This window comes from Barbus barbus, assembly GCF_936440315.1.
Source record: "Barbus barbus genome assembly, chromosome: 16".
In the NCBI taxonomy this organism is placed as follows: domain Eukaryota; kingdom Metazoa; phylum Chordata; class Actinopteri; order Cypriniformes; family Cyprinidae; genus Barbus; species Barbus barbus.
This window is the reverse complement of record NC_136744.1, coordinates 19334269-19361838: the sequence shown is the minus strand read 5'-3', so window position 1 is coordinate 19361838 and position 27570 is coordinate 19334269. Positions and strand designations below refer to the sequence as shown.

The 27570-nt window shown below is 38.9% G+C and overlaps 4 protein-coding genes across 5 annotated transcripts; 1 reads left to right on the top strand and 3 right to left on the bottom strand.

Annotated features, from left to right (window-relative positions):
- The first annotated feature begins 8 nt into the window (after nt 1–8).
- Nucleotides 9–27570, top strand: LOC306882788 (ras association domain-containing protein 4-like). The gene is made up of 12 exons (XM_079437676.1): nt 9–98; nt 210–262; nt 6928–7006; nt 7097–7172; nt 16827–16972; nt 18297–18367; nt 18591–18751; nt 19802–19903; nt 19972–20023; nt 24345–24466; nt 24713–24810; nt 24894–27570. Exons 3-12 carry the CDS (start codon nt 6951–6953, stop codon nt 24961–24963), a joined length of 954 nt encoding a protein of 317 aa, XP_079293802.1. The 5' UTR covers nt 9–98; nt 210–262; nt 6928–6950; the 3' UTR covers nt 24964–27570.
- LOC306882793 (uncharacterized protein) lies at nt 907–3237 on the bottom strand. Of its 2 annotated transcripts, none has more exons than XM_079437684.1 (4): nt 2974–3237; nt 2732–2864; nt 1618–1695; nt 907–1150 (listed from the first exon to the last, which is right to left on the bottom strand). In XM_079437684.1, the coding sequence occupies exons 1-4, from the start codon at nt 3044–3046 to the stop codon at nt 1069–1071; spliced, it is 366 nt and encodes a 121-aa protein (XP_079293810.1). In that variant the 5' UTR covers nt 3047–3237; the 3' UTR covers nt 907–1068. The 2 variants fall into 2 exon arrangements, with proteins under 2 accessions (XP_079293810.1, XP_079293809.1); XM_079437683.1 differs by having other exon boundaries at nt 908–1150; nt 2947–3132.
- Nucleotides 3945–5891, bottom strand: LOC306882795 (C-X-C motif chemokine 3-like). Its single transcript, XM_079437686.1, has 4 exons — nt 5822–5891; nt 5081–5210; nt 4906–4986; nt 3945–4753 (listed from the first exon to the last, which is right to left on the bottom strand). Exons 1-4 carry the CDS (start codon nt 5874–5876, stop codon nt 4654–4656), a joined length of 366 nt encoding a protein of 121 aa, XP_079293812.1. The 5' UTR covers nt 5877–5891; the 3' UTR covers nt 3945–4653.
- Nucleotides 13468–14942, bottom strand: LOC306882794 (protein DEPP-like). Its single transcript, XM_079437685.1, has 2 exons — nt 14872–14942; nt 13468–14218 (listed from the first exon to the last, which is right to left on the bottom strand). Exon 2 carries the CDS (start codon nt 14215–14217, stop codon nt 13825–13827), a length of 393 nt encoding a protein of 130 aa, XP_079293811.1. The 5' UTR covers nt 14218; nt 14872–14942; the 3' UTR covers nt 13468–13824.

Sequence of the window (27570 nt, the reverse complement as noted above, 5' to 3'; positions counted from 1 at the left end):
ATTTTGACAGTCTATTCCCCGAGGAAGAAGCAGGGTGAAGTGGAAGAGTGGAGCTGGGCTCCGTCGGCTCTTACAAAGGAACGGCGTTTCATGAGATGGTAGGACAATATATGCATGGAAACAGAAAAGATATGTTCTGTAGACAAGAGTGCATTAATAATGGAAATGGTTTCATTTGAGATGTTTTTTCTTTCTGAATAATTCTGCAGGTGAGCTGTGTTCTTTTGAAGGCTACCTTGGCTTGTTCAGAAACAGTTCTCAGGTGCGTGTCTTTATACTGTCAAAACAAACTATACTTGTGTGACAGGCAACATGTGATATTTTCTGTGTTTCATTTGCATATTTTCAAAAATAGCCTAATTGAAACTTATGTGTTTCAAATCTGTCCAACTTCTGCAAAATAGTGACACAGAAATCCAAAGTGGTTAAGGACTCTATGCCTGATATATTCCTGCGGCAGAGAGTCACAGCTGATTTAGACAAGACAGTAATTGACTGGGTGGGCAGAGGGGCTTCACAGTGTCTTTTCTTTATGCAGGTGGAGAGCATCTCTACATGGCCCCTTGTTTTTAAATAAGTCTAATGCACAAGTGGGATTCTTTCTGGTAGACACAGTAGATTTGTGTTCTTTTTTTCCTCTTTTCCATGGCAAGGTGTTTCTTGCCACGAGACTAAAGTGGCATATTTAATAATTAACGAGAATGGTCATAGACAGAGGTGGGGTTAGTTCATAGAATATTCAAATTCTTTTCCTTCACTGAATAGAAGGCTTTTGTTGATTTTATTTAGGCGAATCCGGGTAAATTGGGACACTTTGAGAAGTGTCAAATGGCTTGTCAAATGGCTTGTGTCAAATGGCTTAATTTCAAATATGGACTCAAAATAGACAGATAACTACACAAAAATCATGCAAAAACTTTTAAAAGGTTTTATTAGAAAATAGCGTTACAAAAAATATACAAAACCATCTACATAATATATAATTTATTTGTGAAAAATAAAAGGACAAGCAGGATAAATGACAAAGACACATAGTCTTTCTACACAGAAAAGCTAAAGATTGTTGAATTACAGCCTCTTGGGCTTTTTTGGTCCATTCTTCTTCCGGAGCTTCAGACAGAGCTTCTTCCTCTGTGTGTTGAATTTAATCCTGAATAATAGAACAGTGAAGGGGTTTAATTATTGGAGAGGCCCGCAAATCTGAGCAAGCAAAAACACGTTCTTAACTCTAAATCAATGCACACCATTAATGGCAACGTACACACTTAAAATTCTCTAGAGACCATATTTATTTTGACTCAAAGGCTTTTAGTGCTGCATATAACCAGTATTTTTATTTGGGGTTTTTTGTCAATATTTTATGTATTTGATTGTCAATATTGTTAATATGCAGAGAGGGGAGCTAGTGAATCTTTAGAATAAGTATTTTTATGGTATTATTTGTTTCTGCCACAGGGTGGCAGTGTTTTCACTTTATTCAAATGTAAAACCTAGTTTAGGTTTAGGTTCTTAATTGACACCTTTTTTAAAATTAGTGTATGTTAGAATCAAATCGTTTGCAGTGTCATTAGATGGAAACTGTTGTTGAAAAAAAAAAACTGTTGTTGGGAAACATACCTTTTCCAGCATTTTTGCAGTTTTTTCCCCTGCTTGGAGTCTGGATTTAGGCAAACTTGTTTACCCGACAGCTGGAGTCTGTGGAGGAGAACAGTGCGTTTTAAATGTGTGCAAGTAATAAGATACAGCAACATTTCATCTGAGGGATTTACTCATGCCAAACTTCCAAACAACTTCATTTGAAGTCTTATATTAATTATACTTAAAATTAATTTAAACTTTGCATTGCGTAATTAATGCTTAGACTATTGGAAAAGTGTTTTTACTGAAACTTAAACCAGGTTAAGTGAGACATTTTAGTTTTTTTATTTCATATTTCTTCCTTTTTCCTATTTTCTATCCCGCTGCATCTGTATTCACTAGATTTTTCCGTAAGACAGCTCATATTTCAAGAGTTCAGTGGTATTGTTTGTTTTATCATGCCCACTCATGCCTAATTTGAAATGAAACTAATCTGATGCAAAAATCATCTTGCCATGTCCTGGTTTTATGCTTCCCACCAGATAAATTATCCCAACTCGCGATATGCCTCAACATCAGATATTGTGTAATATCCTCACACACTGTTAACAATTACATGGATTGCAAAATGTCCACGAGGGATATAATTGCATGTTAATTATTACAGACTTATAGTTACAGTAAAGTAATGAATTAATTAGAATAGTACTAGATTTGAGGCAGGGGCATCATGCACTTTAAGAGTTACACATTAACTTAATATATTTTTTTAAAAGATGGTAAAACAATAATTGCATCTTGTCACGACAGTCAGTAATCACCAAGCTTTTTCAGAAATGCAAAAGAGTAACATTGACATAAAAACACCTTTCGTGTTCCACACGAAAAAAAAAAAGTCATGCGAGTTTTGAGTGACATGAGGGCAATAGATTTTCAGTTTGAAGCAAAAGATCTGTGGAAGGTGTGACTCGATCAGAATTGCCAAATTTATACATGATTTCCACAAAAGTGTTTTAGACAAACACGTTTTACGACTGTTTATCAAAGGTAATTTTTTTCAGAAGCTGCACTTAAAATCCATTTGTTTCATAAATCTTATGTAGCACAACACATTCAGATTACCCTGGATAAGAATGATGATTTTTTTACTCACTTGATTTGAACCTTGTTGCAAAGAGGTTCTTTCTGTCTGATTGTGTAGTCTGTAATTTTTCTCCATTGTACTGAGCCAGTTTCCTCAACACATTCACATTTTTCTCGAAAGGATATTGCAGCGGTCCTGTTATCTGAAAACAAACCCAGAAACATAAAACCATGTGTCCCACATAACCTCCATGACCAATATCTGACAAAAATCAGTAAACTCACCTGATAAGTATTTAAATGCTACTGTACCTGTGATGAAGTGTAAGCAGACTGAGATTAGGAGAAACAGGCAGACATTTGATTGCAGAGTCCTGAAAGCCATTTCTCTAAAGCAGTGTCAATCACAAGAATGTCTCTCGAGTGTGTTTGCACATAACTGTCCTCATGTTCTTCCTCACTTTCCCTCCTTAAAGCATTTCCTGTTTTGCCATATTAAGCAGGATCAGAGTCACATGATTTCAGGTAAATGAGAGGTGATTTCTCAACCACCTTGTGTATGTTGGTTTTGGGTCTGGAATGTTATTGTTCTGTTAGTGGTTACATAGTTCAGAGAGATTTTACTTGATCATGTGCTTTTCTGTATCCATTTAGAATTAATTGTTCAAACTGAACAATTGAACCAATGAATATACAAAAAAATTGCATTGAAATCAGATAACTATGTGCTTCATGTTGTATATTCTGTTCTATTCTATTCTATTCTATTCTATTCTATTCTATTCTATTCTATTCTATTCTATTCTATTCTTTTAAATGACTAAATCAAGCTGACTGCATTAGGTTATACCAAGTAATATTTAAGTGTTTAATAGTTCCTTAGCAATTGCATTGCACTTTTAACAGTATAAAATGTAACTTCTCCAGGCCTGGATCCTTGTGAAAACCCTGACATTAAGTTAAACCTTCAGCATTGTACTTTGTTTGAATTTGGGTATATTTTGGTATGCATTTATATAGATTTCTATTTATAGAACCTCTGTAACATGGTTTGACATCCAACTGTTAAATTTAAGACAAGAATTGGTCACACTTTATATTAGGTGGCCTTAACTACTATGTACTTACATTAAACAAATAAGTACAATGTACTTATTGTGGTCATATTGTATTTCAAAACACGTTTGCTGCTATTGAGGTGGGATATGGTTAAGGTTAGTGACAGGTTTGGTGGTATGGGTAGGTTTAAGGGTGGGTTAAGCTGTAAAGGATGGGTCAACAGTGTAATTATAAATGTAATTACAGAAATTAATTACAAATGTAATAACATATAGGTATTTTTAAATATATAAGTACAATGTAAAAACATGTATGTACACAATAAGTGCATTGTATCAAATGATTAATTTCAATGTACGTATTAAGGCCACCTAATATAAAGTGGGACCCAAGAATTTAAGAATTGTACAGCAGAATTTAGTCCTATGTAAACAGACATGAGAACACAAGTAGAGAAACACATTGAAGTTCTCTTTTTTTCAGCTAGTTTATGTTTATTATATTAGTTTATATTAAACTGTAAACTGTAAAAAACAAACAAAAAAACATTTTCTTTAAGTGATCACTGAACACACATTTATAAGAATGTATACATTTATGCAAACAATAAGAATATATAAATGTATAAGAATTTCTAAGAACTGTGTCTTCTGACTGGCCAGTACGTTAGACCTGTATAGCAGGACTCAACTTATTCCTGTATAACATGTCAAGGTTAGATGCTGTCCCTGTTGTAACATGTCTTCGTTGTATGCCGTCTCTTGGCCTCCATACACATGTGCACTCCTCTGAATTCAGCCTTTTCTTATGTCCTTGGCTTGTTTAGTGCATATGAATGTACAGCATTGCTAAAGCACTTTGCACAAGCTTTGAAGAGTATTCTCTCCTGGGGATCTCTTATGTTCTTTGCCTCAGTGTCTTTAGTATTTGAGGTTAAGACGTGACCTTCCTGGTTTTAACCTGCTTCCTGTTTCTTTGCCTTCGCTTTTGCTTTTGTAAGCATTTTTTGCTGTCCTTGCCATTCTTTTGAATGCTGAAAAAAACAAAAACAAACAAACAGTAGAATCAAGCTCAGCAGATTAAGACTTGCAGACCGCCATCATATTTGGAGATGTTTGGAGTGAATGATTTTTGGATACACTGTGCTGTAGTTTAGAGACTTATTCAGCAATAACACTCTCTTACCTTTGCCAACATTTCAGCAGTCTTTTGCCTTGGGGACCATTTGGACTGAGACACACGAGACTATTATTCTGCTTTGTGACTCTAATGAAAAATACAGAGAATAATAGCACATGTAAACCCAATTCTGCATATACATTTAGAATCTTATGAAGTAAAATGTATGTGAACTACTTACATGATCTCAACCTGTGAACAGGTAGGTCCTTTTAGAGTGACTTTGAAATCTGAAATTGGTCCCTTGACTCTTTGTTTGACCTGTGGACACCGACAGGTCTTTGGAACATGTTGACACTCCAACACTTGGACTGCGTTTAGGAAAATAGAAAAAGTGAAATTATTAAACAGCCATGATATATGAAATTGTTTGATATATTATATATCAAACAATTTCAGAGTCAGTAACATTTTTGTACTTTTTTAAAAAGAAATTAATAATTTTATTTAGCAATGCATTTAAATGATCAAAAATGTTTAAAAAATATTAAAATGCTGTTCTTTTATAATCTTTCCATTCATCAAAGAATGCAAAAATATTATCACAAAAAAAAAATCAGCATAATAGAATTATTTCTGAATGATCATGTGACACTGAAGACTGGAGTAATGAAATTTTTTTTTTTTTTTAATATTTAACAATATTACAGTTTTACTGTATTTTGATCAATTATATTAAGACTTGGTGAGCATAAAAGACTTCAAAAGTATTACATATATTTTGAACGATAGTATATAATTAAAATATCTAAATTATTATTCTAATTAAAGTAATTTATAGGCAAATTAAACTTGTAAAGCTAGTTTTACAGAGATGTAAGATTTAATTACGTATAATTTTGCCAACTCGGTTATAACCCAACAGGTGCTCAGTTACTCTTTTATTTCAGTTACTGTAGTTCGTCTGTTCTGATACACTCACCTGTTAGAAGGATGCTGAGGGTGAAAGTCAGCAAAACATACACTGTCAGCGTCATGATGAAAGTGTTTCTGAGTGTAAGTGCTCAATGACCTGCTGTCGTTTTATACTCCTATGAGGGACTTCCCAGCTCTTGTGCCACTCCTGGAAATTCCAGTGCTTTGTCACTACTCCCACGGGATCAAGCCATTTGAACACAGATAATAGAGAGGCATTTCCAAAAGCCCACTACTGCAGGAATCTTGAAAAACTTGGTCACATATAGATTATGCAGGCTATGAGCAATTCCTTATTCACATCTGACACAAAAATGTAAATCCTGTCATGATTTCCTCTCCCTCATGTCATCTCAACCCTGTATGCTGTTATTTTTTCATTGTTGAAAGACTTCTGAAGCCATATTATAGTTTAATACATGGAACAGACTGAAATTAATTTTCACAGAAGACAGAAAATATTCCTATTCTAAAATGGAATCTCATTTGCATCTGTGCCAGATTCAAAAGTGCAAAGTCAACGTCTCAAACCAGCCACTAATTCTCATGGGACAAATCATGGAGGAGCACTGTTGAATACTGATATAGAGAAAGAGATTTGAGAGCTGCAAAAAAAATTATAATTCATAATTAATAAAAATAAATTATGATTATATCTATAATAATTAAATAATTAATGAAGTCATACCGGCTAGTTTTATGGAGCTTTTTTTCTCTTTTGGAGCTTGTCAGATGCATTTACTATGATTTTGTATTAATCTGGAAAACAGTTGTGTGAAGAATTTTCAAAACGTTTTCACTGAAGAATGTATTAATATTCTGTGACCTCTCAGAAGGTCTGAAAACATGCCATGGCAAGCCTTATGGCGAGATTACACAATTCTGTTAACTGTAGGGCCATGTGATTTCCTCATATACCTGATTACTTTCACTCGGCCGTCCTGCACAAGATTCATGGTGACATTAATGGTTCATTTGGATTATGAATATTTTTGAAATCGCATAACACAAGGTATAATTCACTGTTAATCATTCACTTGTTCTTGACATTATTAACTTTGTCTCTTTCTCCTTGCTTTCTTTCCCATTGTCTTGCTTATCTCTATCTGAAAGCCTTTCTATTGAGGAACCCGATTATGGATCCTGACAAGGCCTCCTATGTGAGGCTGAATGAGGAGAAAGTAATTGCAAAGTAAGATTTCCACTTTTGATACACGCTGAACATTAGAAACATGCCTTCTAAGTTACTAAAAGCCCTTGTTAAATCATGTCCCTTTTTCAGGTCTGACATTTTGTCCCTTCTAAAAACGTACAACTGTTATCACGAGGGAAAAAGCTTCCAGCTTCGGATTCGTGAGGTATGTTACATCATAGAAAGTGAAACTGCAGACCTAAATCAAATCTTTTGTTTCCTGGTTAGTGATTAATAGATCTAATCTGACCAAGAATTGAGTCAGAGTGTGTGAGACAGCAAAACAAAAAGATTATTGTCTCGTGGATGTGGGACAATTGAGTAAATCCAACTGCGGCATTCTTAAAAATGCTAGTTAAATGGGCCTACATGACATGATTGGCTGCATCTTTATTCAAAACATTATATATATATATATATATATATATATATATATATATACAACCACAAAACCAGTGATAAGATTTTTTTAAATTGGAGATTTATACGTCAACATCTTTCCACGGCGCTCTCTAAGTGTTCCGTGACAGTATACATGCACGGCTAATGAACAAGTCCCTTTATCCGTTTTCCCACTGATGGCCCTTGCAAGGTCACGGGAAGAGATGCAATTATTTACTAAATGATCTACAAATTATTTACAATCTGACCGAGAGTACAAACAAGCTCCTAATTATTTCCAATTTTATCTTGACAAGTAACTTAACAAGTGTTTTTAATCGGAGGTTTGTGTGATCTGTCAGCAAACAGGACACAGTCTGTCACATTGGCATGATCTGTTACAGTCTCTGGGAAATTCCTGCAGGCTGCTTGTGCTTTTAGAACGAGTTTGGTCAAATTTAACCTCAGTATGATACTGAAAGTAAAGAGATTTTCCACTGTTCAGACAAACGAAGTGTAGTGTTTTTAGTCATTGTGTGTGACTAGTATGCATAATATATTACACTTTTTGCAACTAAATGCCATAAATGGAACAGGAAGTGCTTTATTTATAAATATAAACATAATACAGACTGAAAGTTTGACTCAAATTTGGTGCTTTTATTGGGTATGTTTTACAGTATGTGCCTCTGGTTGTCTTTTATTTGTTTCTGTGTGAGTGAATGGGTTACTTTCAAGTCTTATGTGACTGGATGACGAGAGTTCATGATCAAATATTTCTACAGCTTACCGTTACACATCTTTTTTATTTTTATTATTAAAATGTTGTACGGTTGTATCAGAATAATTTACATTTGGCACAGTTGATCTAAATGATGAAATGCCTGTGATGACAAACCTGTTTAGTAACTCCACTGAGTTGAAGGCATGCCAGAAAATGTTTTTTTTTGTTTGTTTTTTTTATTCAAGATTATCACATGAGGCTGAGTCTCAGGTATTGTGAGGATAAACAGACACTACCATGTAATAATATCTGTATGGAGAAAGAGAGAGAGAGAGAAAGGGGTGGGGAAAGGGAAGATAAATACAGACTGATGAAAGACGCATTAAGATAAAGACTCATGGGAAAGTGAAATTGCTGAAAGGAAACGAGTAACTGTGATAAATTGCAGGATCCTAGAAAAATAAGTATTCATGTAGCAAGGGTTGTCATGCTCCGGGTGCCCCCGTGATGATAGTGTGCAGCTACTTTCTGTGTAGAAGCCCTGGCACTATGTTACACCTGTGTCAATTAATGTGACAACAGGTCTACAGAGGTAAGCCCAGATAAAAAAGTGACTATATATTTAGAGAATATTGCTTTATACAAGATCAGCACAGGTTTTTTCAAGATCTCCACTTAAATAAACTTTAAAAGTTTAGGAGATTGTCTAATATAGTCAGGTTCGATTTTATTTCATTAATAAGACAAAATCTTTTTTTGAGCATGTTGTTGTGAGAAGACTTAATTGAACCTGGGAACAATTATTGACTTCTGGTAAGTTCTGTGTATTATGATAAAATACAATGAATAAAATGAAGATGATTTACCAGTGTCAGATTTATGCTTGAGGACTTTTAAAAACATGATAGCTTACGTTTTCCCTTCTCAATTTCCCTTCAGGTAACTTGAAGACTTTCAACTTGGTCCACTGATAGCTGAGTAGCCTACTTGCCATTGAAGTAAATGTGTCTAGTTTAACCAGCCTAAACTACTGTTTATAAACGGCTAACCTAAAAGTTATTGTAAGGAAACACTGATCTTCAGTGCAAGATCACATTTCAGTCATATTGCTTCTTGGTGTTGTTTAGACTTTAGTTTTGAGAGATGAGAGGTCAGTCTCAGATTCCACACCCACAATCTATTCGCTGAGCTTATTGTACATGTTGCGCTCAAAAATGCGTCTTTACACAACTTGCAGAAGTCGAGGTGATTCTGGAAATTCTGGAAACATGTTTACACAAGTCAATACATTTAAGGAATTCAGCAGGGTTATAAACAGACGGAAACTCGTGTCTACAGATATTTTTGGACTGTTTTTACTTTACTTTCTATATAGTTGGTCATGGACTTGCTGTGTAATTATTTTATTAATCATCATATCTGTTAATGAGTTTTTCATGTTGGTATTATTGTGACGGAACTGGGTGGAAAACACTAGAAGTCACTAAAATGAAATGAACATCTATGGTGATACTACAAAAGAAAACACTTTTCTCGCCAACATGTTTCCTCCTTGTCCTCAGGCAGCAGGTCAGAAAGAATCCGCGTTCATTGAGCGCCCTCTGTTGGTTGTGTTTAGACAATGCCGCAACTACAAACACAACTAAACACAATTACATGCATCCAACAGAGGTCGCCCTTAGCTTCAGTCACCAAAAAAGATTTTCTGATCATTTATTTTCTCTGAAGTTTTTCCAAACCTGTACGAAATTCTTTCTTGTCCTGATCACAATAGAAGTTATTTTGAAGAATGTCATTGAGTAAATGATGACAGAATGACTCTCATATCTCTCACAAGCTTATCTCTCACAAATATCAAATTCAAATTCAAATTCAAATTTTATTTGTCACATACATATACATACGTAGTACGACATGTAGTGAAATGTATTGTACGACTGTCCAACAAATTGTCCAACAAAATTAGAAAAACCTCAAGTTTACAAAAATACAAATAGAAAAAGTACAGTAACCATATATACAGAATAAACTAGCAATAAAATAAAATAACAAATAGATATGAGAATAAAAAATAGAATATGATTCTATATAGATTCTATAAAAAGTAAAGTGTATGTCAGTGATAAAGTGTCCGTGTGCTGTGCTGTGCAGTGCAGTAAAGTGTATAAGTGAGTAAAAGGATACTAAAGACAAAGACAAATGGTATGTAAGTCCCACTCATTTATCCTTCCGTACCTTCTACAAATTAGTGCAGATTGTACTTGAAAAATGTGCAAAGTGGAAGTGTGGGGTGATGTGATTAGAGTGGAGAGTGGTTTAGACTCCGAATGGCCTGCGGGAAGAAGCTCCTCCTCATTCTCTCTGTGTTCGCCTTCATGGAGCGGAAGCGTCTCCCTGAACGCAGCAGAGAAAAGAGTCCATTGTTGGGATGGCTGAGGTCCTTCACTATCTTCCTGGCCCTGGTCAGGCACCGCTTGCTGTAGATGTCCTGCAGGTTAGGGAGCTCGGTGTGAATGGTACGTTCCGCTGAACGCACCACCCTCTGGAGGGCTCGTCTGTCCTGCATAGTGCAGTTCCCGAACCAGGAAGTGATGCTGCCCGTCAGGACGCTCTCGATGGTGCAGGTGTAAAAAGTCTTAAGCACCCGAGAGGGAAGTCTAAAGTCCTTTAAGCGTCTCAGATGGTACAGACGCTGCCTGGCCTTCTTCACCAGGGTGCTGGTATGACAGGACCAAGTCAAGTCCTGCGTGATGTGAACACCCAGGTATCTGAAGCTGTCCACTCTCTCCACTGGAGTCCCGCTGATCGTGATCGGCTGGTACGACCGCTCCTGCTTCGTACTGAAGTCCACTATCAGCTCCTTAGTTTTGCTGATGTTCAGGTGTAGACTATTCACCTGGCACCAACTCTCCAGGTTCTTAATCTCCTGTATGTAGGCCGTCTCGTCGTTGTCTGAGATCAGGCCCAACACAACAGTGTCATCAGCAAACTTAATGATGGTGGTGGAGTTGGAAGTGGCCACACAGTCATAAGTGTACAGTGAGTACAGCAGGGGGCTCAGAACACAACCTTGAGGGGCTCCAGTGCTTAGGGTGATGGAGGATGAGGTGTGTTTACCCATCCGTACGGCTTGCTGTCTGTCCTTCAGGAAGCTGGAGATCCATTGGCACAAGGATGTGCTGAGACCAAGGACCTCCAACTTGGAGGTGAGTGTGGAGGGAATTATGGTGTTAAACGCTGAACTGTAGTCCACAAACAGCATTTTTACATAATTCCCTTTTCTGCAGTCCAGGTGACTTGTTGTGGTGTGGAGGAGGTGTGAGATGGCATCCTCCGTGGAGCGGTTATGTCTGTATGCAAACTGTAGTGGATCCAGTGTGTCTGGTAGTGATGCAATGATGAAGTCTCTGACCAGTCTCTCAAAGCACTTCATCACCACTGATGTGAGGGCTACAGGGCGATAGTCGTTTAGGCAGGTGGGCTGCGGTTTCTTGGGGACAGGAACAATGGTGGACTGCTTAAAGCATGAGGGGACTATGGACTGTTCCAGGGAGAGGTTGAAGATCTCGGTGAACACCGGTGCTAGCTGGTCAGCGCAGGCCTTCAGAACCCGACCTGTGATGCCATCTGGTCCTGCTGCCTTCCTGATGTTCACTCTCCTGAATGCCCTCCTCACGTCATGCTCCGTGATGGTGAATACGTTGTCCTCACCGGCTTCCTCAGCGTGCATGCGGTTAGCACTGCTAGCGCCGTTAGCGTGATTAGCTGCAGCCTCGAAGCGAGCATAAAAAGTGTTCAGCTCGTCAGCCAGAGAGGCGTCCGCATTCCCCGATCTGGAGGGTGGTGTTTTATAGTCCGTGATGGTTCTAAGTCCCTGCCACAGGCTCCTAGAGTCGCCATGTTGGAATTGCGACTCTAGTTTCCTCCCGTAGCGCTGCTTCGCCTCCTTCACCGATCTGCGCACGCTGTAAGATGCAGCCTTGTAATCATCCATGTTCCCGGTGATGAGCCCTGTGTTGTAGGCAGCGGAGCGGGATCTCAGGGCGTCGCGGATGGTTTTATCCACCCACGGCTTCTGGTTGGGAAACGTCCTGATGATGGTTTTCTGCACCGTATCATCCATTAGTTTCTCTATAAATCCCACAACCGCTTCCGTAAACAAGCTGACGTCATCAGAGCTGCGCCGGAACATGTCCCAGTCTGCGTCATCTAGCGCGTCCTGCAGAGCGGCCACCGATTGGTCCGTCCAGCGTTGGACCTCCCTCTGCACCGGGGCTTCCTGTTTCAGCCTCTGTTTGTAAACAGGCATGAGGAAGATGGCGGCGTGGTCCGATTTCCCAAACGGTGGTTGTGACTGTGCCTTGTAGCTGTTCTTGTATGGGGTGTAACAGTGATCTAATGTCCTTTCGCCCCTGGTGGGGCAGCTGATGTGCTGATGGAAGTTCGGCAGTGCACGCTTGAGGTTGGCACTGTTGAAATCTCCCAAAACAATGAATGCGGCGTCCCGGTGCTGTGTCTGGTGAAGGTGTAGTGTTTCATGTAAATCCCATATCGCAGTGTCCGTGTCCGCTTGAGGTGGAATATAAACGGCACTGACGATGACCGAGCTAAATTCCCGAGGGAGATAAAAAGGGCGACATTTGATGGTCAGAAGTTCAAGATTCGGTGTGCAGGAGCGTGAGAGGGGAACAATGCTCGCGCCGTCACACCAGTGTTTGTTCACCATCAGACATACTCCACCTCCCCTAGTCTTCCCCGAGTCCAGCGTTCTGTCCATGCGGTAAACCGAGAAGAACTCGGCCGGCTGGATGGCGTGGTCTGGTACCGCTGGGTTCAGCCATGTCTCGGTGAAGCAGAGAAGGTTGCAGTCCCGAATGTCCCTCTGGAACCTGACTCTTGCCCTGAGGTCATCGAGTTTGTTATCCAGCGACTGGACATTGGCGAGCAGGACACTTGGTAAGGGAGCGCGGTGTGCGCGAGCCCTCAGCCTGTTCCTGACGCCGGCTCGTTTCCCTCGAGGACGCCGGTACGGGTCGGGTCCTTTGTTCCTCCTCAGGATCTCGCTTGGCCAGGATGGGTCCGGGTTCAAAATCGGCGAAAGGTTAGTGCATTGTGCACCAATAGAAATAAGAGTGGCCCTGTCGTATGTAAGAATGGCCATCTTACAAAAAGAAACCGGTGTTTATAGTTATCAATACGAAAAAATAACAAAAAAAGACAAAGTTTGGTCGGAGCAGTCGTGACGGCAGCCGATCTCACCGGCGCCATCTTAAGATGTCATCTCTTGGATTGGGGACCTGATATAACAGTAGCCTATATGTGCTTCTAACAGCAAAGACCATTTCTGTTGTATTTTAGCCCCTGGCCATGTTTTATTTGATGTGATGTGTGTTCATACATACATGACTGACTATAATTAAATCATAGCATTACTTTATCAGGTTTAAACAAACACTCATAGATAGATAGATAGACAGAGAGACAGACATTTTAGTAAAGGACAAATAAAAACAAGTCAAAATACATTCTTAAATTTTATTTAAAAAACATAACGTAGAGAACCATGACTTTAACAGTGTGTAAACATTAGCATCTTTGTACAAAAAGTTCAGACAATAAATTAAGAAGTTCAGTTCATGAGATCCTCTGTTGAGTTCATCCATCACTCGTTCAGTGTTATCTTCTCATTAATATGACGTTATGCTTTGGTTCATTAGAGTAACCACAAAGCAGCAGGTGCACTGTCAGTCCTGTGCAAATCCTCTCCATGTGACTGTAAGTGCGTCTGCGCAAACAACCAGTCCAGTGGATCTTTAGTGCCGCGGTCCACCTGACTGTTGAACCTCAGCGTGACCTCGTCCAGACCCAGGGAAGCACGGCGGGGCTGCAGAGCCCGGGAAGCGCTGCGTGATGTTGAGGTAGAACCAGCATGCTTCCCCACGGGCTTACGCCTCAGAGTCCTGGATTTCCTCAAAGGGCCACAAGCAGGCTGGGCAAGTTCCTTGATGGCGTTTGTGTATTCCTCCAGGGACTGCGAGAGGTCCTCACGTGACTCTGTTATTGTCGGTAGAGGAGCCACAGACAAGAGTAATCTCCTGGGTTTCATCCTAGAGAGAGACGAGAGACTGTTAGTTACTCTTGAATTCTGTATCTACACTCTTTAAACATAAAGGTGCCAAAAGGGTTTTTTTGCAACAAGGCCATATAAGAACTAATTTTTGTTTTCGTCTCACCAAAGAACCTAAATAGTAAACTCTTAGTGTGAAGTGAAGAACATTTTAAAATTCTAACACACATTTCCACTATGAAGCACCAATTTTGGTTCACCAAAGAACCTTTAAGTGATCAGTTCTTAAATAAATAAAAAATTCTTAGTGTGAAGAAATAAAAACAAAAAATCCTTATTCCATTGTCAAGAGCCTGTTGTGCAATGGAAAGTTTCCACACTCTCAAAAATAAAGCATCCAAAAGGGCTTCCCAATTTTGGGTTCTCAAAAGAACCTTTTAGTCAATAGTTCTTAAAAGAACCAATTTTTTTCTTATTGTGAAGAACATCTTAATATTCTAAAGAGCCCTTTTTCACTGCAAAGAACCCTTTGTGCAATATAAGGTTTCCATAGATGTTAAAAGTTCTTCATGGAACCATAGATGCCAAAAAAGAACCTTTTTTTTAAAGAGTCTTTAATGACATTTGAAAGTCAAGAAATGTTTAATTGTAAATGAACATAGATCATGCAGTAAATCAAAATCTCAAACTTACCTATAGGACAAGCTTGTAGGATCGCAGTGCTGATTGTTGTGCAGAAGTTGTGTCTGAGATTGTGTTTGGTTTGATCTGGTTTAGAGGCAGCTCACCACCTTTTATAGGCCACGGCAGTAAAGGACCATAAGCCAAGGCAAATAGCACTAAATTTAGCTAAGCATTGACCTTGCATGCCTGACAGGAAGAGTCTGTGTGCTGAATGGAGAGTAGAGAGGAAGCTGACCAATAGGACCCCGCCGCAGCTGCCCTGAATGTTTACATTGCAGTAACAATGAGTCCCTGGGAGCACTCAGCCCTCCACCTACATGACACTTGACTGCACTCACTCACAATTACAACAGCTGCCAACACCATTACAATATTTTATTTTGGTCACAGGTTTTTTTCCTCAGAGATCCAGTGGGGAAAATTCTGGTGGGCTGCAGCTTTGACCTCTGTCTTGCTTTGTGGTTGTGTTGAATGATTATTTAGTTAAAGAATAGCCTAGGACTGAAATGAGATGTTGACACAAGATCTTCCATCTACATAATTATTTAAATGTCACCATAAATGAGTTTGTTTGAAACACAGTGGTTTTGTGGTTTGTTGAATTAATGTGTCACTGTGGGGTTTTAAGTTAAAATGCAGCTGCCATACTAATATAAGATGTACATTATAATTCACATGTGAATAGTGTTTTCTCACCTCAGATTCACCCCTCAGCTAAAACCAAAACTATACAGTACAGCTAAGAAATGTGTTCATCAAATTAGGTTAAATCCTTTAAAAATCCTTTAATCCTTTTTTGCGACACTGTTACATTATCTGCTACAACTAGTTATTTTAAGCAGCTGTCCTGAATGAAACCTTGCGGTTTAATCTCTGTGGTATATTTAGCTCTGTCAAGACAGTATCGTGCTTTGCATACGATCGGAAGAGACTTATCTACTCTGTTGATTTAGGCCTTGATAGGATTAAGACTGTGATTAAGTGGCACGTTTCTGCTTGAAAGGATCCGTCCGTCCATCCATCCATCTATCTAATACATTTTTAATAATAACATTCTAATACATTTACCAGACATTACTTTTACTGTCCATAATTTAATCCAATTTATTATTGTAATTTCCAATCCCAGTCTTCCCATTCCCGATTTAAAAAGTGCAGAACCTCATGGTGTTGTGATTCAAATGAGTATGCTTTTTCTTAAGAAATTAAAACATTTATTTGAGAAAGATGCATTAAATTGATCAAAAGTGATAGTGAAGATATTCATAATGTAACTAAAGATTTCTATTTTAAGTGCTGTTTATTTGAACTTTTATCATGGTTTCCACAAAAATATTAAGCAGTGCAATGGTTTTCAACAGTGTTAACAACAAGACATTATTTTCTTCAGCACCGAAACAGCATATTAGAATGATTTCTGATGGATCGCTTTGCCATCGCTTTAAAATATATTAAAAATAGAAAACCGTTAGTTCTTTAAAGTGCACTAAAATTTTACAATATTAATATTTATACTGTTTTTTTTTTAATCAAAGTCTTTCAAAAAACAACTCCCAGTCTTTAAACGGTTATCAATTGTCATGTCTTGTCAGTTTGATTAGATAATGTAAGTATATTTCCTTTTGTGCCGACTGTGGCCTATATCAATCACAGCACTGTAACATTTTCATTTAGCACTTCTGAGCGTGATGAATATATATATATATAATAACTGACAGTGAATATTACTGAATTGAAAGCACATCATTGTTCAGAATCAAACTCTCGAATAATGCATCTAGTACGTGTGCTGTATTGTACTCCTCCCAAAGTGACTTTCCATTACTTCACCGCCTCCAACTGAATATCTGTAGTTTGCAACTGCCTCTCCAGCACGTACACTTGAAACAGAGCTGAGACATGAGCCAGCAGGATTTCCTCCATCTTACAAAGGAGTCAATGATTATTATTATTATTTCTTGCAGGAAGAGGGCGAGCTGATCGTGGAGGGTTTACTCAACATCTCCTGGGGCCTGAGAAGGCCAATCAGACTGCAAATGCACGATGACAACGAGCGCTTTCGCTATGCCTGCACGAGTACGTGGAGGTCGGAGAGCTCAGAGTCCAGCAGGTAGGTGGATCCGCCTGAATACTGCTGCTACACCACACCCAGATGTGTCCTTTCCTTCATTAGGTCTTAACTCCATCTGTTTCTCTCATTAACTCAGTCATAGACGTTTCAAGGCATGGGCCAGGATTTGATATGGATGTAGAGCTTTTTATCTAGGTTAAATGACTGCTCCTTTATCTTTCTCGGTCAGCTCAGGTTTGATCATACTGTACATGCTGTGTACTTTCCCTAAAAGCCAACAAATTATTACTTTGAAATTTGATGCACTTCTGTAATTCTCTAGGGATTGATGACCTGTGGTCATTAATAGAAAGTTTTGTTTTGAGGAACATAATGGCCCATGGGTGAAACTGGGTGAAAACTGCAGTTATGTGGTGTTGATCTTTCACCAACAGAGGAACTGATTATTCAGAGTCCTGGGATACTTCTTATTCTCACGTGCAGGACTCTTCGGTATCATGGAAATTTTAATCAGCTGTAATGTTGAAAGCTGCAGTGACCTTGATTTGATACTGTGAGCAAGAAGATTCAGCACGTGAGCATAAGAAGATTGTCACTGTGATTGCATTATTGCATAGGCACAGATAAATCAGAGTAATCAGATGTTTCTTTTGCCAATGAAAGTTTAATCACAAAAAAAACAATCAATATAAAGTGAAAATTATTTACATGAGTTGAATTAATTAGTTAATTGTTGGCACTTTAGGGTTATTGTTGTTAACTAAATGTAACACTAAAACCATAAATAAAACATTTATATTATTACATGAACTAAAATAAAATAAAATATAAAAAAAAATTTGTTTAAATTGAAAAAACAAGAACAACTATATAGACATATACATTTTGTTTTATAAAAATAGCACAAACACAAAAGAAAATCACTAAAACTTTAACATAAATTAAAATGAAAACAAAATATTAAAATCAAAACTAGTTCATAATATTAAGAAAAACTAACTATATTTCAATGATACTAAAATAACAATGGCACTTTCCATAAATAATATATAAAAAAGATAAAGAAAATTATTAGATTTTGTATTAAATATTGATCAAATATTGTATGATATCTAAAATAGTGTGAAACTTAAATCAGATGCTTATGTAAGATCAATAAGGCTTGTTGCTTATTACATGTCCCAATGTCCCAAATATGAATAAATAAGTTTCCAAACTTCATTTAAATAACAATAAAGCACATAATATGTAGTATGATCTCATGAGATGAAATAACTAAATTTAATGTTTTCTTCCATGAAAATAATTTTTATAAAGCTTAGTTTTCCATGATGTATTTTAATTATGCGGTTATTGTTTACAGGAATGAAAATGCTGAACACCAGTTTTGTTCAGAGCCCAACAACAACAAAATCAGTGCCTCACCTATACCCAGTGAGTATGAAAACGATCCATCATTCCACACACAATTAGGAAAATCTTATCAGAAATGTTGTTGATTCTTGTTGTAAAATGGACAACATTGGTGGTTGTTATAGATCAGAAGTTTTAACTGAACTAAATGCATATCTAGATGTTCACCACGTTTCCAACACATCATTGAATGCCTCATCTTAATATTAACTTGTTCTTGCCTCTGGTTGCTGTTCTGCTGCAGGTGCTGATGGAGCTGAGGAGGACATCCCTCAATTGCTGAGAACGAGAAGTGACGCGAGCTTTGTGAATATCCAAAGAAGATCCAAAATCCACAACACTGCCGATTCACAGAGGATAAAGAGACACCGCTTCTCCATTAACGGCCATTTTTACAACCACAAAGTAATTTAACTTTTGTGTTGACGTTTTTTTTCTTCAATATAATAAAAAAAAAGCACAGTTAACCTTAGTGCACTTGAACTATGACAGTCTATAAAGCTTTCACCTAGAGATCAGCGTCTCAGATGGAAGGCAGGGATGAGTTGGAACACCTCCATGCTCTAAGTTCAGGACAATAGTACAATAGTGCTCAGTGAAAGAAAGCACGCCTTGTGCCTGGCAAGGGGCCTGTGCTCTCATAAAGTGCCACAGCAGCATCTGTGACAGGAAGTGTCCGTCGTCTAAGTGTTTATGTTGTACATCAGTGTTGTGAGATGGATGCAGGTGTTGAGAGGCAGTGTTTTCCTGTGCAGGCCTTCCCCTTGGCTGCACCATGTGCTTTATTATTGCGTGTCACCTGCCTCTCTCATAAATGGTCCTTGAAGGTCATATGAGTTGGCCTGGTGCCTCTGCAGATGTAGATAGATAGATAACAGATAGTGTTATTTCAGTAATATTCGGATGGATATTATTATGTATTTTTATATATTACATTTTTGATTCATTTTTATTTTACGTATATTCTGCTTTCATTTTAATTAGTTTTAGTAATTTTGTTTTGTTTTTTCATTTTTATTAGTAAGTGTTTTTTAAATATAGTTTTTTTTTTTCATTTGTAGTTTTACTTATTTTAGTACATTAATGAAATAAGAAATGCTGTTTTGGCAACTAGCTGAAATAAAATAGGTTTAGTTTTTTTTTATTGCTGCTTGTTTTATTTTTTTGTTTAGTTTTTTTTACAGCAATTTTACACTATAATTTATTGTTACTTTATTGTGAACAAAAGTGTCTACTAAACATCTGAATGAAACAATTGTCTGTTGACAAAGTTAAATTGATGACCACATATTATATTACCTGTCAAATTGTATAGTAAGAACATTATATTAATTTTATTGTAGCCTATATTATTTTTTCCAAATCTCATTTGCCAAATTTTACGCTAATTGTGTGGCACATAATTTATGAAAGATTTGCAGAAATTGATCTCCTTTTTGCACATTTTCTTTACAGACATCAGTTTTTACTCCATCATATGGATCAGTGACTAATGTGCGAGTGAACAGCACTTTGACAACACAGCAAGTTCTTAACCTACTCCTTAATAAGTTTCGGGTAAGATTCCCCTTATTCAATTGAATGCCACACCCTTTTACTTCTTGTTAATTCCCTGTTCTGTACAGGTTGAGAATAAGGCAGATGAGTTTGGCCTCTATGTAGTCCATGAATCAGGGGGTAAGCCTTTTCATTCTTAACCTAACCTTATTTTTAAAGGGGTCCTATTACTTACCTGGCAGTAGAGACACTATGATCAATAAGGTGGTTCACCCAGAAGAGGCTAGGCCATTTCGCTCCGGTCGTGCGAATTCTCCGAATGTGGGAATCTCGACTGCATAATTTATGGTAGTGGGGGACTGCGTTCGCTTTCTCCCCTTCTGGGGGAAGTCGTGGCCTAATGGTTAGAGAGTAGGACTCACAGGTTGCGAGTTTGAGTCTCAGGTCCAGCAGGAATTGTAGGTGGGGGAGTGAATAACCAGCGCTCAATACCTCAATACCAATATCTCCACCCTCAATACCACAACTGAGGTGCCCTTGAGCAAGGCACCGAACCCCCAACTGCTCCCCGGGCGCTGCAGCATAAATGGCTGCCCACTGCTCCGGGTGTGTGTTCGTGGTGTGTGTGTGTTCACTGCTGTGTGTGAGCACTTTGGATGGGTTAAATGCAGAGCACAAATTCCGAGTATGGGCAACCATACTTGGCCACATGTCACGTCACTTTCACTTTATTATGCTTTTTCACTTTTTGAATTTTAGTCCGTGTGTAGTGTGTATCTTTGGGCATAAAAAGATCTACAAAGTTACAAATCTCAAAGATATTTCGTTTTAAAATTCAATTTTCAAGAACTACAACGAACGGCTCATTTGTACTACAAAGTTGTTTTCCTGTATTTGTGAAATCACAAAAATAAATCCCACCTACAGAAATTCGAATGGTTGGCGGGTGGGGAGAACGCTTGGTTGAGCACTGCACGTTTCAAAATCAAAACCCAGTATTTTTATATCACTGCATTTCTGATGGAAACCGACTGTTTTCAGAAAATTTTGAATGTAATTTTTATTTCATCTTGCATGTAATGTCTGATAAAGCAGCGTTTGTGAGAGGAGCTCTGCTTTGTGTACAGCGTTACCGGGAAACCTCGATCTCTACCACTCCAACAGCGTCCCCTGCTGGAAAAGAATGAATTTGCATGTAAAGGCTATCCCGCCACAAATAGTGAAAGTCTGTGGGACTATGGTATAAATAAATTAAACTATAACAGTTTCACTGCAATTCATGTTATAATGTTAGAATTAAAGAACAATAACCATAATACATATTACCGTTGCACTTATCTGTACATAGTCAATGCAGTTATTTTTAAGCTGTTGTTGACATCCTATCTAAAACGTGATTTAGCCAAAAAACAAAGCAAAAATAATAGGTTACTGTTCGTGACCCCGGTTCTCTGAAACATTGAGTGGAGAGATCCACCTATGGAAGGGCATCACTGCTTGTGAAAGCTGAGAAAGCAATTCCTCTCAACAGAAAAATAAAATTATGTGCAGATATAGTATCTGAATGACTATTTTTACAAATGCATTACAAAATTTTGCAAAAATGCAAATACATTTAGATAATTCTAACTCTTTTCCTTACAAATATCATATACTTGTATTATAACCTAGCAGGCCTGCATGGCCTCATGTGATTCCATTACGGTACAATGTTGCCTTGAGGCAACATGAAGTTTTTTGTAATTTCCTAAAATACATTTGATGATATATAATGTAAAGTTTTTGAAAATACTTCTTTACTTACTAATGAAGGTGGCTCAGGTTTTTGTAGGCAATTATATGGATGAAAATTGATGATAAATGCACTTTTCACTGGATAAATTAGGGAGTCGTGACATGCACATGTCCTGACATTGGAAGCAAAATGGACCCCTGGGGATCATGTGACCACTTTTTTGCATTTTCATTGGTTAGTGTTTTAGTTCTACTACCCTGAGATAGCATTAATCAATTAACTGGGTGTCCCATTTTATAAAAAAACCTAAAATAAAGTATGTTGCCTGGAGGCAACATGGTCCCATAGAGGGTTAAAATACATGAATAACTCAGGCTGGATAACCCAGGCTAAAAGGTGTGATGGGTGTAAATGCACAAGGCCACGAAGAACCCACACCTAAGACAGAATGAGCTACCGGGGTCTGGGTAACATCAAGCCGGTAGTATCTGGCCCAGCTTGCTTGCAGCGGCACAAATGTCCTGCAAGGAAACCCCTTTAAACAAGAGGCCCAAGAGGCAGACATGCCTCTCGTGGTATGTGCTCTGAGACCCCCTGGAGGCCACACACCCCTAGACTCGTACGCCAACAAGATGGCTTCTACGAGCCAGTGAGAGAGGTGCTGCTTAGAAATGGAATTCCCTGTTTTCGGGGGGGGGGGGTTCTGTGGGCCACACCTGAACCTGTGGCCTGTTCACAGTGAACTGAGGGTGGGCACCCGAACGAGGGAAAGGGGGCCCTTGGGTTGAGAACTTCCTCTTCTTGGGTGGAGGGGGAGAAAAACTCAAACTTGGGTCCAATGGGCTGGCAGCCTGAGAACCTGGATCGAGAGACCCCTGAGAATGAACCTCAGGTAGGCCTCTTCCTCTTCCCTTCCGAAGGGGTAGAGTTGGGGGGGTTTTTAGCTGCGGCCTCAGCGAAAGATATCTTATCCCAGGGTTTAGACGGTTGGTTGGGCTGCTGGCTAGGCTGCTGGCAAGGTGGCCTGTTGCGAGTCTTGGGCCTGGCCGCATTCTGATACGGTCGTCCTGCAGGGGTCTGAGGGGGCCGTGAGCGGGGCTGATGTGGTGTGGACTTCCGAGGCAGGCAAAGTTTAAAAGCCTCATCCTCTTTCTTCTTATCATCACATTGCTGTTGCATGAGGGCAACGGCGGGACCGAAGAGAGCCTGGCCTGGTTCCACTGGTGCTCCTGCTATGCGCCGTTTCTCACTGTCAGGCAGACCAGAGAGATTCAACCACAGAGCACGTTCTCCCACGACAAAGAGGGCCATAGAACGTCCGCCGGCTTGGACGGCCTGACGGGCGTTGCAAAGGACCAAGTCATTAACCGTGACAATCTCCTTCCAAAGTGTAGGCGATGGGGAGCCTTTCTCCAGATGTACTCATATCCTCCAACAGCTCATCTTGGTGGGCCAAGAGGAGGGAGGAAACATTAAGAGCTCGAACTGACAAGGCGGAAACCCTGTAAGAAGCCTGGAAGATGGAGGCTGAGAAGCGGTCCATTTTATTAGGGAGGAATGGCTTGGGGGGGGGCAGTAGACCTCCCTGAGAGGGGTTAAGGTGTCTGGCAATCGAGGGTTCAATGGTGGGGGGGTCGCCCAGACCACACAATGCCATGTCTTTAACCTCTAGACCTGCTTTCACCCGCTCCGACTTCCGAGTCATATTGATCATCTGCGCTCTGGGTAGAAGCAACCTTAAGCCGGCGACGGAAAAGCTTCTTCGGAAGAGCGAAGCAATGGCTGCAGTTTTCCGGGAGCGAAATAACTTCTTCAGCTTGCTTAAACCCCATGCACACCACGCAGAAAGGATGAGAAACACAGGCAGCAGGGCATGCATGCAACAGTGAGTCCGAAGGGTTAGCCAGAGCGGAGGGTTTAGCCTTATCCATTGAAGAGTTGAAAAGCGTAGAAGCAGGCGGGCAGTCTAAAAAAATAGAGGTCGTGAGTGTGGGTGGCTTGCAAAACAAGAAACAAACAGCGACTAACCGTAATAGCCTGAAAATCACGCCTTGCGGCGGCTAATCGGAGATATGTCCTCCTGTAGACTGTTTAGTGAAGTCAGGCAAAAACAGTAAGGCTGTATAACGAGAGGTTGCGAGAAACGAATATCAACTGAGGAAGGGTAGCGCATGCAGGTCCCTTTATGCGTTAGGTAACGGGGTGGTGCCTTACTTGGCATTGGGCACTCGCTCCTGTCTGTCAAGCCAGACTTGGTGCAATTGGATGCTTCTGCAGAGGTCAGGGGTGGATGCCCTTCCATAGATGGATCTCGAACACGAGATGATGAAAGAGAACAATAACGTTACCACTTTCATATGTCTTGCAATATCCTTGCATGCAAAGGTTCTGCGCAATCCTCAATATTCTCGGGGTCTGATATAGCAATATTGATGAACTTGCTGCTTTGGCAAAGGGCGCCGTCTAAGCTGTTCGCCAATCACAATACACTGGGACAGCTAACCAATAACGACACATTTCATTTTTCTGGGCCTTTATCAAACCCGGAACTAATCGAGCCGTTTGTGCCAGGCTGGGGAGAGATGTATTGTAATAATGAAAATTATGTGAAAAATAATGCAATTTTCGAACCACCAAGCATGAGAGCATGTTCTAGTACACCCCCAAAACAAAATCAAGACGTTGTAAAAGAGCATAATAGGACCCCTTTAAGAAGAGTTGACTGATCTGCAGATAATAATATTTTTACCCATCTTTTGTCTTTAGAGAGAGCAAAACTTAAGGACATAGAATATCCTTTGGTATCTCGTCTGTTGCATGGTCCATGTGAAAAAATTGCCAGAATATTTATTATGGAAAAGGACCTTGGTGAAGAGATTACGTATGATGTGAGTATTTTGTAAATTTCAAAGTTCACAATTGGTCATTCAGAATGTGCTTCCCCTGGCAAACTAACATTCTGTTGTTCAAATATAGACACAGTAAAAAATAATTTCACTTCCAGATGCTACACATCAAGTCTAATTTTAGGATCCTATCCTGGGGACTAACAATAGTACAAATATTTTTGTTAATATTCAGAATACTCTGTGCTTATATCTCAGTGGTTAATGCAATAATGCACTGTCTTACAGGTTGCACAGTATATTAAGTTTGAAATGCCTGTTTTGGACAGTTTCATAAAGAAATTGAAAGAGGAGGAAGAGCGAGAGATTTTAAAACTAACAAGAAAGTAAGTTTCACACAAATCTGTGTTCCTATAACAAAAACAAATATGTATTCATTTTAATGTGTTGTTCTTTTGTTTTTCCACAGATACAGTGCACTGAGATCAGTGATATTGCAAAAATTGGATGGCATCTCTAATACTGCAAATTATGCATGAGAAAATGTAGACCGTTTAGATCAGGGGTGGGCAAACTTTTTGACTTGAGGGCCAAATCAAATTTTCCACATTAAGTGAGTGTCAGACTGTGTCTCCTGTTTCCCCTCCTCTTGTGCCCATATTTGGTCTTCCTGTTCCTGTCCTCGTTCTCTGTAGTTATTAGTTCATTAGTCCCCAGCCCTGTGTTTAATTACTCCTCACCTGTTTCTGTTCTTCCTCGTTGATTTCCCAGTGTTCTTAAGCCCTGTGTCTTATTGTCTCCCATGTCCTGTATTGTTTGTCAACTCCCCGAGTTCCACGTTCCGTGTGTTGGCTCAATAAACATTGTTCGTTGAATATTCTCCGTGTCTCCTTGCTCCCTGAGCAATGCCAGTGAGGGGCCGCATAATATGTTTATGAAAAATTAAGCTTTGATTTTTTTAAAATTGACACTCACTTACTACTGTACTATGTATACTTGTACATATATGGCAGTTCTTTTCTTGTACCATCTCTACCTATTTTTATGAGCACTTTGACACACAGATAAGTTGCATTGGTGTACAAGTCTATGTATAAGACACATTTTATAATTTCATTCAGAAATAATGTAAAATAAACGAAACGTTTACAAACATTCCCTACACTCCACAAAAAGTCCTGTAAATTTAGCAGTGTTCAGAATAGAAAAAAGAACGAAAACATAAGTAAAAAACAAACACAAATTATAGTGGCATTCACCATAAACATATTATAAACGGCCAGCCTTAAATATTTAAAGCGAAACTGAAACTAGCGGCGTGGTTGCTGGAAAATGCACAATTTAAACTCACTTGCCTTTTCTCATTCATCACCAATCCTGATGTGCGCGCTTTGCGCTTGACCTAGATTGCTTTATATAAGTCACCTTGGAAATCGCAGCACGTTTCAGATGAAAAAACGCCATTTGTAATCCAGAAAAAACAGTATATCCATTTTCATAAAAATGTGTGTGGGAAACAGAAGAAGAAATCATATCTTTGCAAGATAAAATGACAAATTATTTCCATGTTTTCCCCACAAAATGACAGCACCCGTGAGCAGGAGGACTGGCATTTGTTCTGATACTGGATAGTCTTGTAAGCATTTTTAAAACAGTTCCAATACAAGGCATTTTTCAAAACAAATTAACACTTTCACATTTTTAAAACATTTAACTTATTTACTATTGTTCCAGTTTTGTCGTGTATATAGCTATTTTGACTTTTTATTTTGCTTGCGCGGCGGCGCCTCTCTTTAGTGAAGCCGCGCGGAGAGCCGCTTCTGAAACGCGCCGCGGATCGACTGGAGCGGGCGCGATCAGCTCCGGTGTTCACGTCTGAGCGGCGGGACGGTGTAAATCAGGGGTTATATACTGCAGGCTACAGCGCTATATAGTATTTGACTGATATTGCATTTTGGAACAACTGTAGTTTGCCCACCTCTGCAGACTCTTATCTTTTTTTTTTTAAATCCCTCGCGGGCCGTGATAGCGGGCCGCAGATGGCCCCTTTGTACACCCCTGATATAGTGTTTGCGAATTTACTCTTTAGTCAGTTGTGCATTTTCTGTATTTTTAAGTAAATGTTTTTTTTTTTGCTAATTGTATTTTGTGAAGCACTTAATTCATGGTTTTACTAAGAAATTTTGTATTTCATTAACTTCTCGTACATATGGAGTTCCATAAAATGGATGATGTAAGCGGTGTAATTTATGTACTGCATATTATCCATTGCTTTATATTTAGTTTTTCTATTCATGTTATTCATGCTTGATTTAAAATGTCTTATACGATCACAAAGCAATAAGTTTAATAAGAAAAAGACAGAAGGAAAAGACAGCATTGAATTGTTTAGAAAAAAAAGGAACATATGTTTGATTGTCATGGAGAAATTGACATTTCAGATTCCTGTATTTTTGTCTGTTTTGTTTAGAACACCATACTGTTATATTAAGTGCAGCAGAGCTATGGAGAACTGCTGTGGGTGGAACTATAACTTGATTGAACTTTCCATTTATCTACTACTGCTCTGTGTGCAGGCATCAAATAAATTCTAACATCATCCATGTTCAGAGTGTGAGTGCTGATAAAGGGTGGGACAAATTGGGTCAGATAAAGACAGGAAAGGTCACATATGGAGAATTGTGTTCATTTGGTCTCACGTTTGTTTTGCTAACATATTGTACAATGTCATGTTAGTTTTGTACGCACATAGAATGTCTAATTCATAAACTCGTTAAATCATTTCCGGACTTTTGACAATATTAAAAGTCAGTCTGCCATTATAATTATATTTAAAATGGATGCATATGATCCTATTCCAATACAATCGCTTAGTGCTTCATTTCATTATCTTAAATCATTGTTTTATTGCTTGAGAAAAAAAAGTGCTGTTTCCCTCATGTTCACAATGAGCATTTCTTATTGTTCTTTGAGTGACCCTTGCACTGAGTCAGTTCCCACAAGCTATAAAACTCATGTTATTGGCTCGAGTGCCCATGTTACACAGTGGGAGGCATCCTGGGAACAAGGAACATTACATTACTCGAGGTGGTTCCCATTTCCTGGACAAGTAGCAAAAGGAGAAAAAAATAAACTTTGTGCTTGTT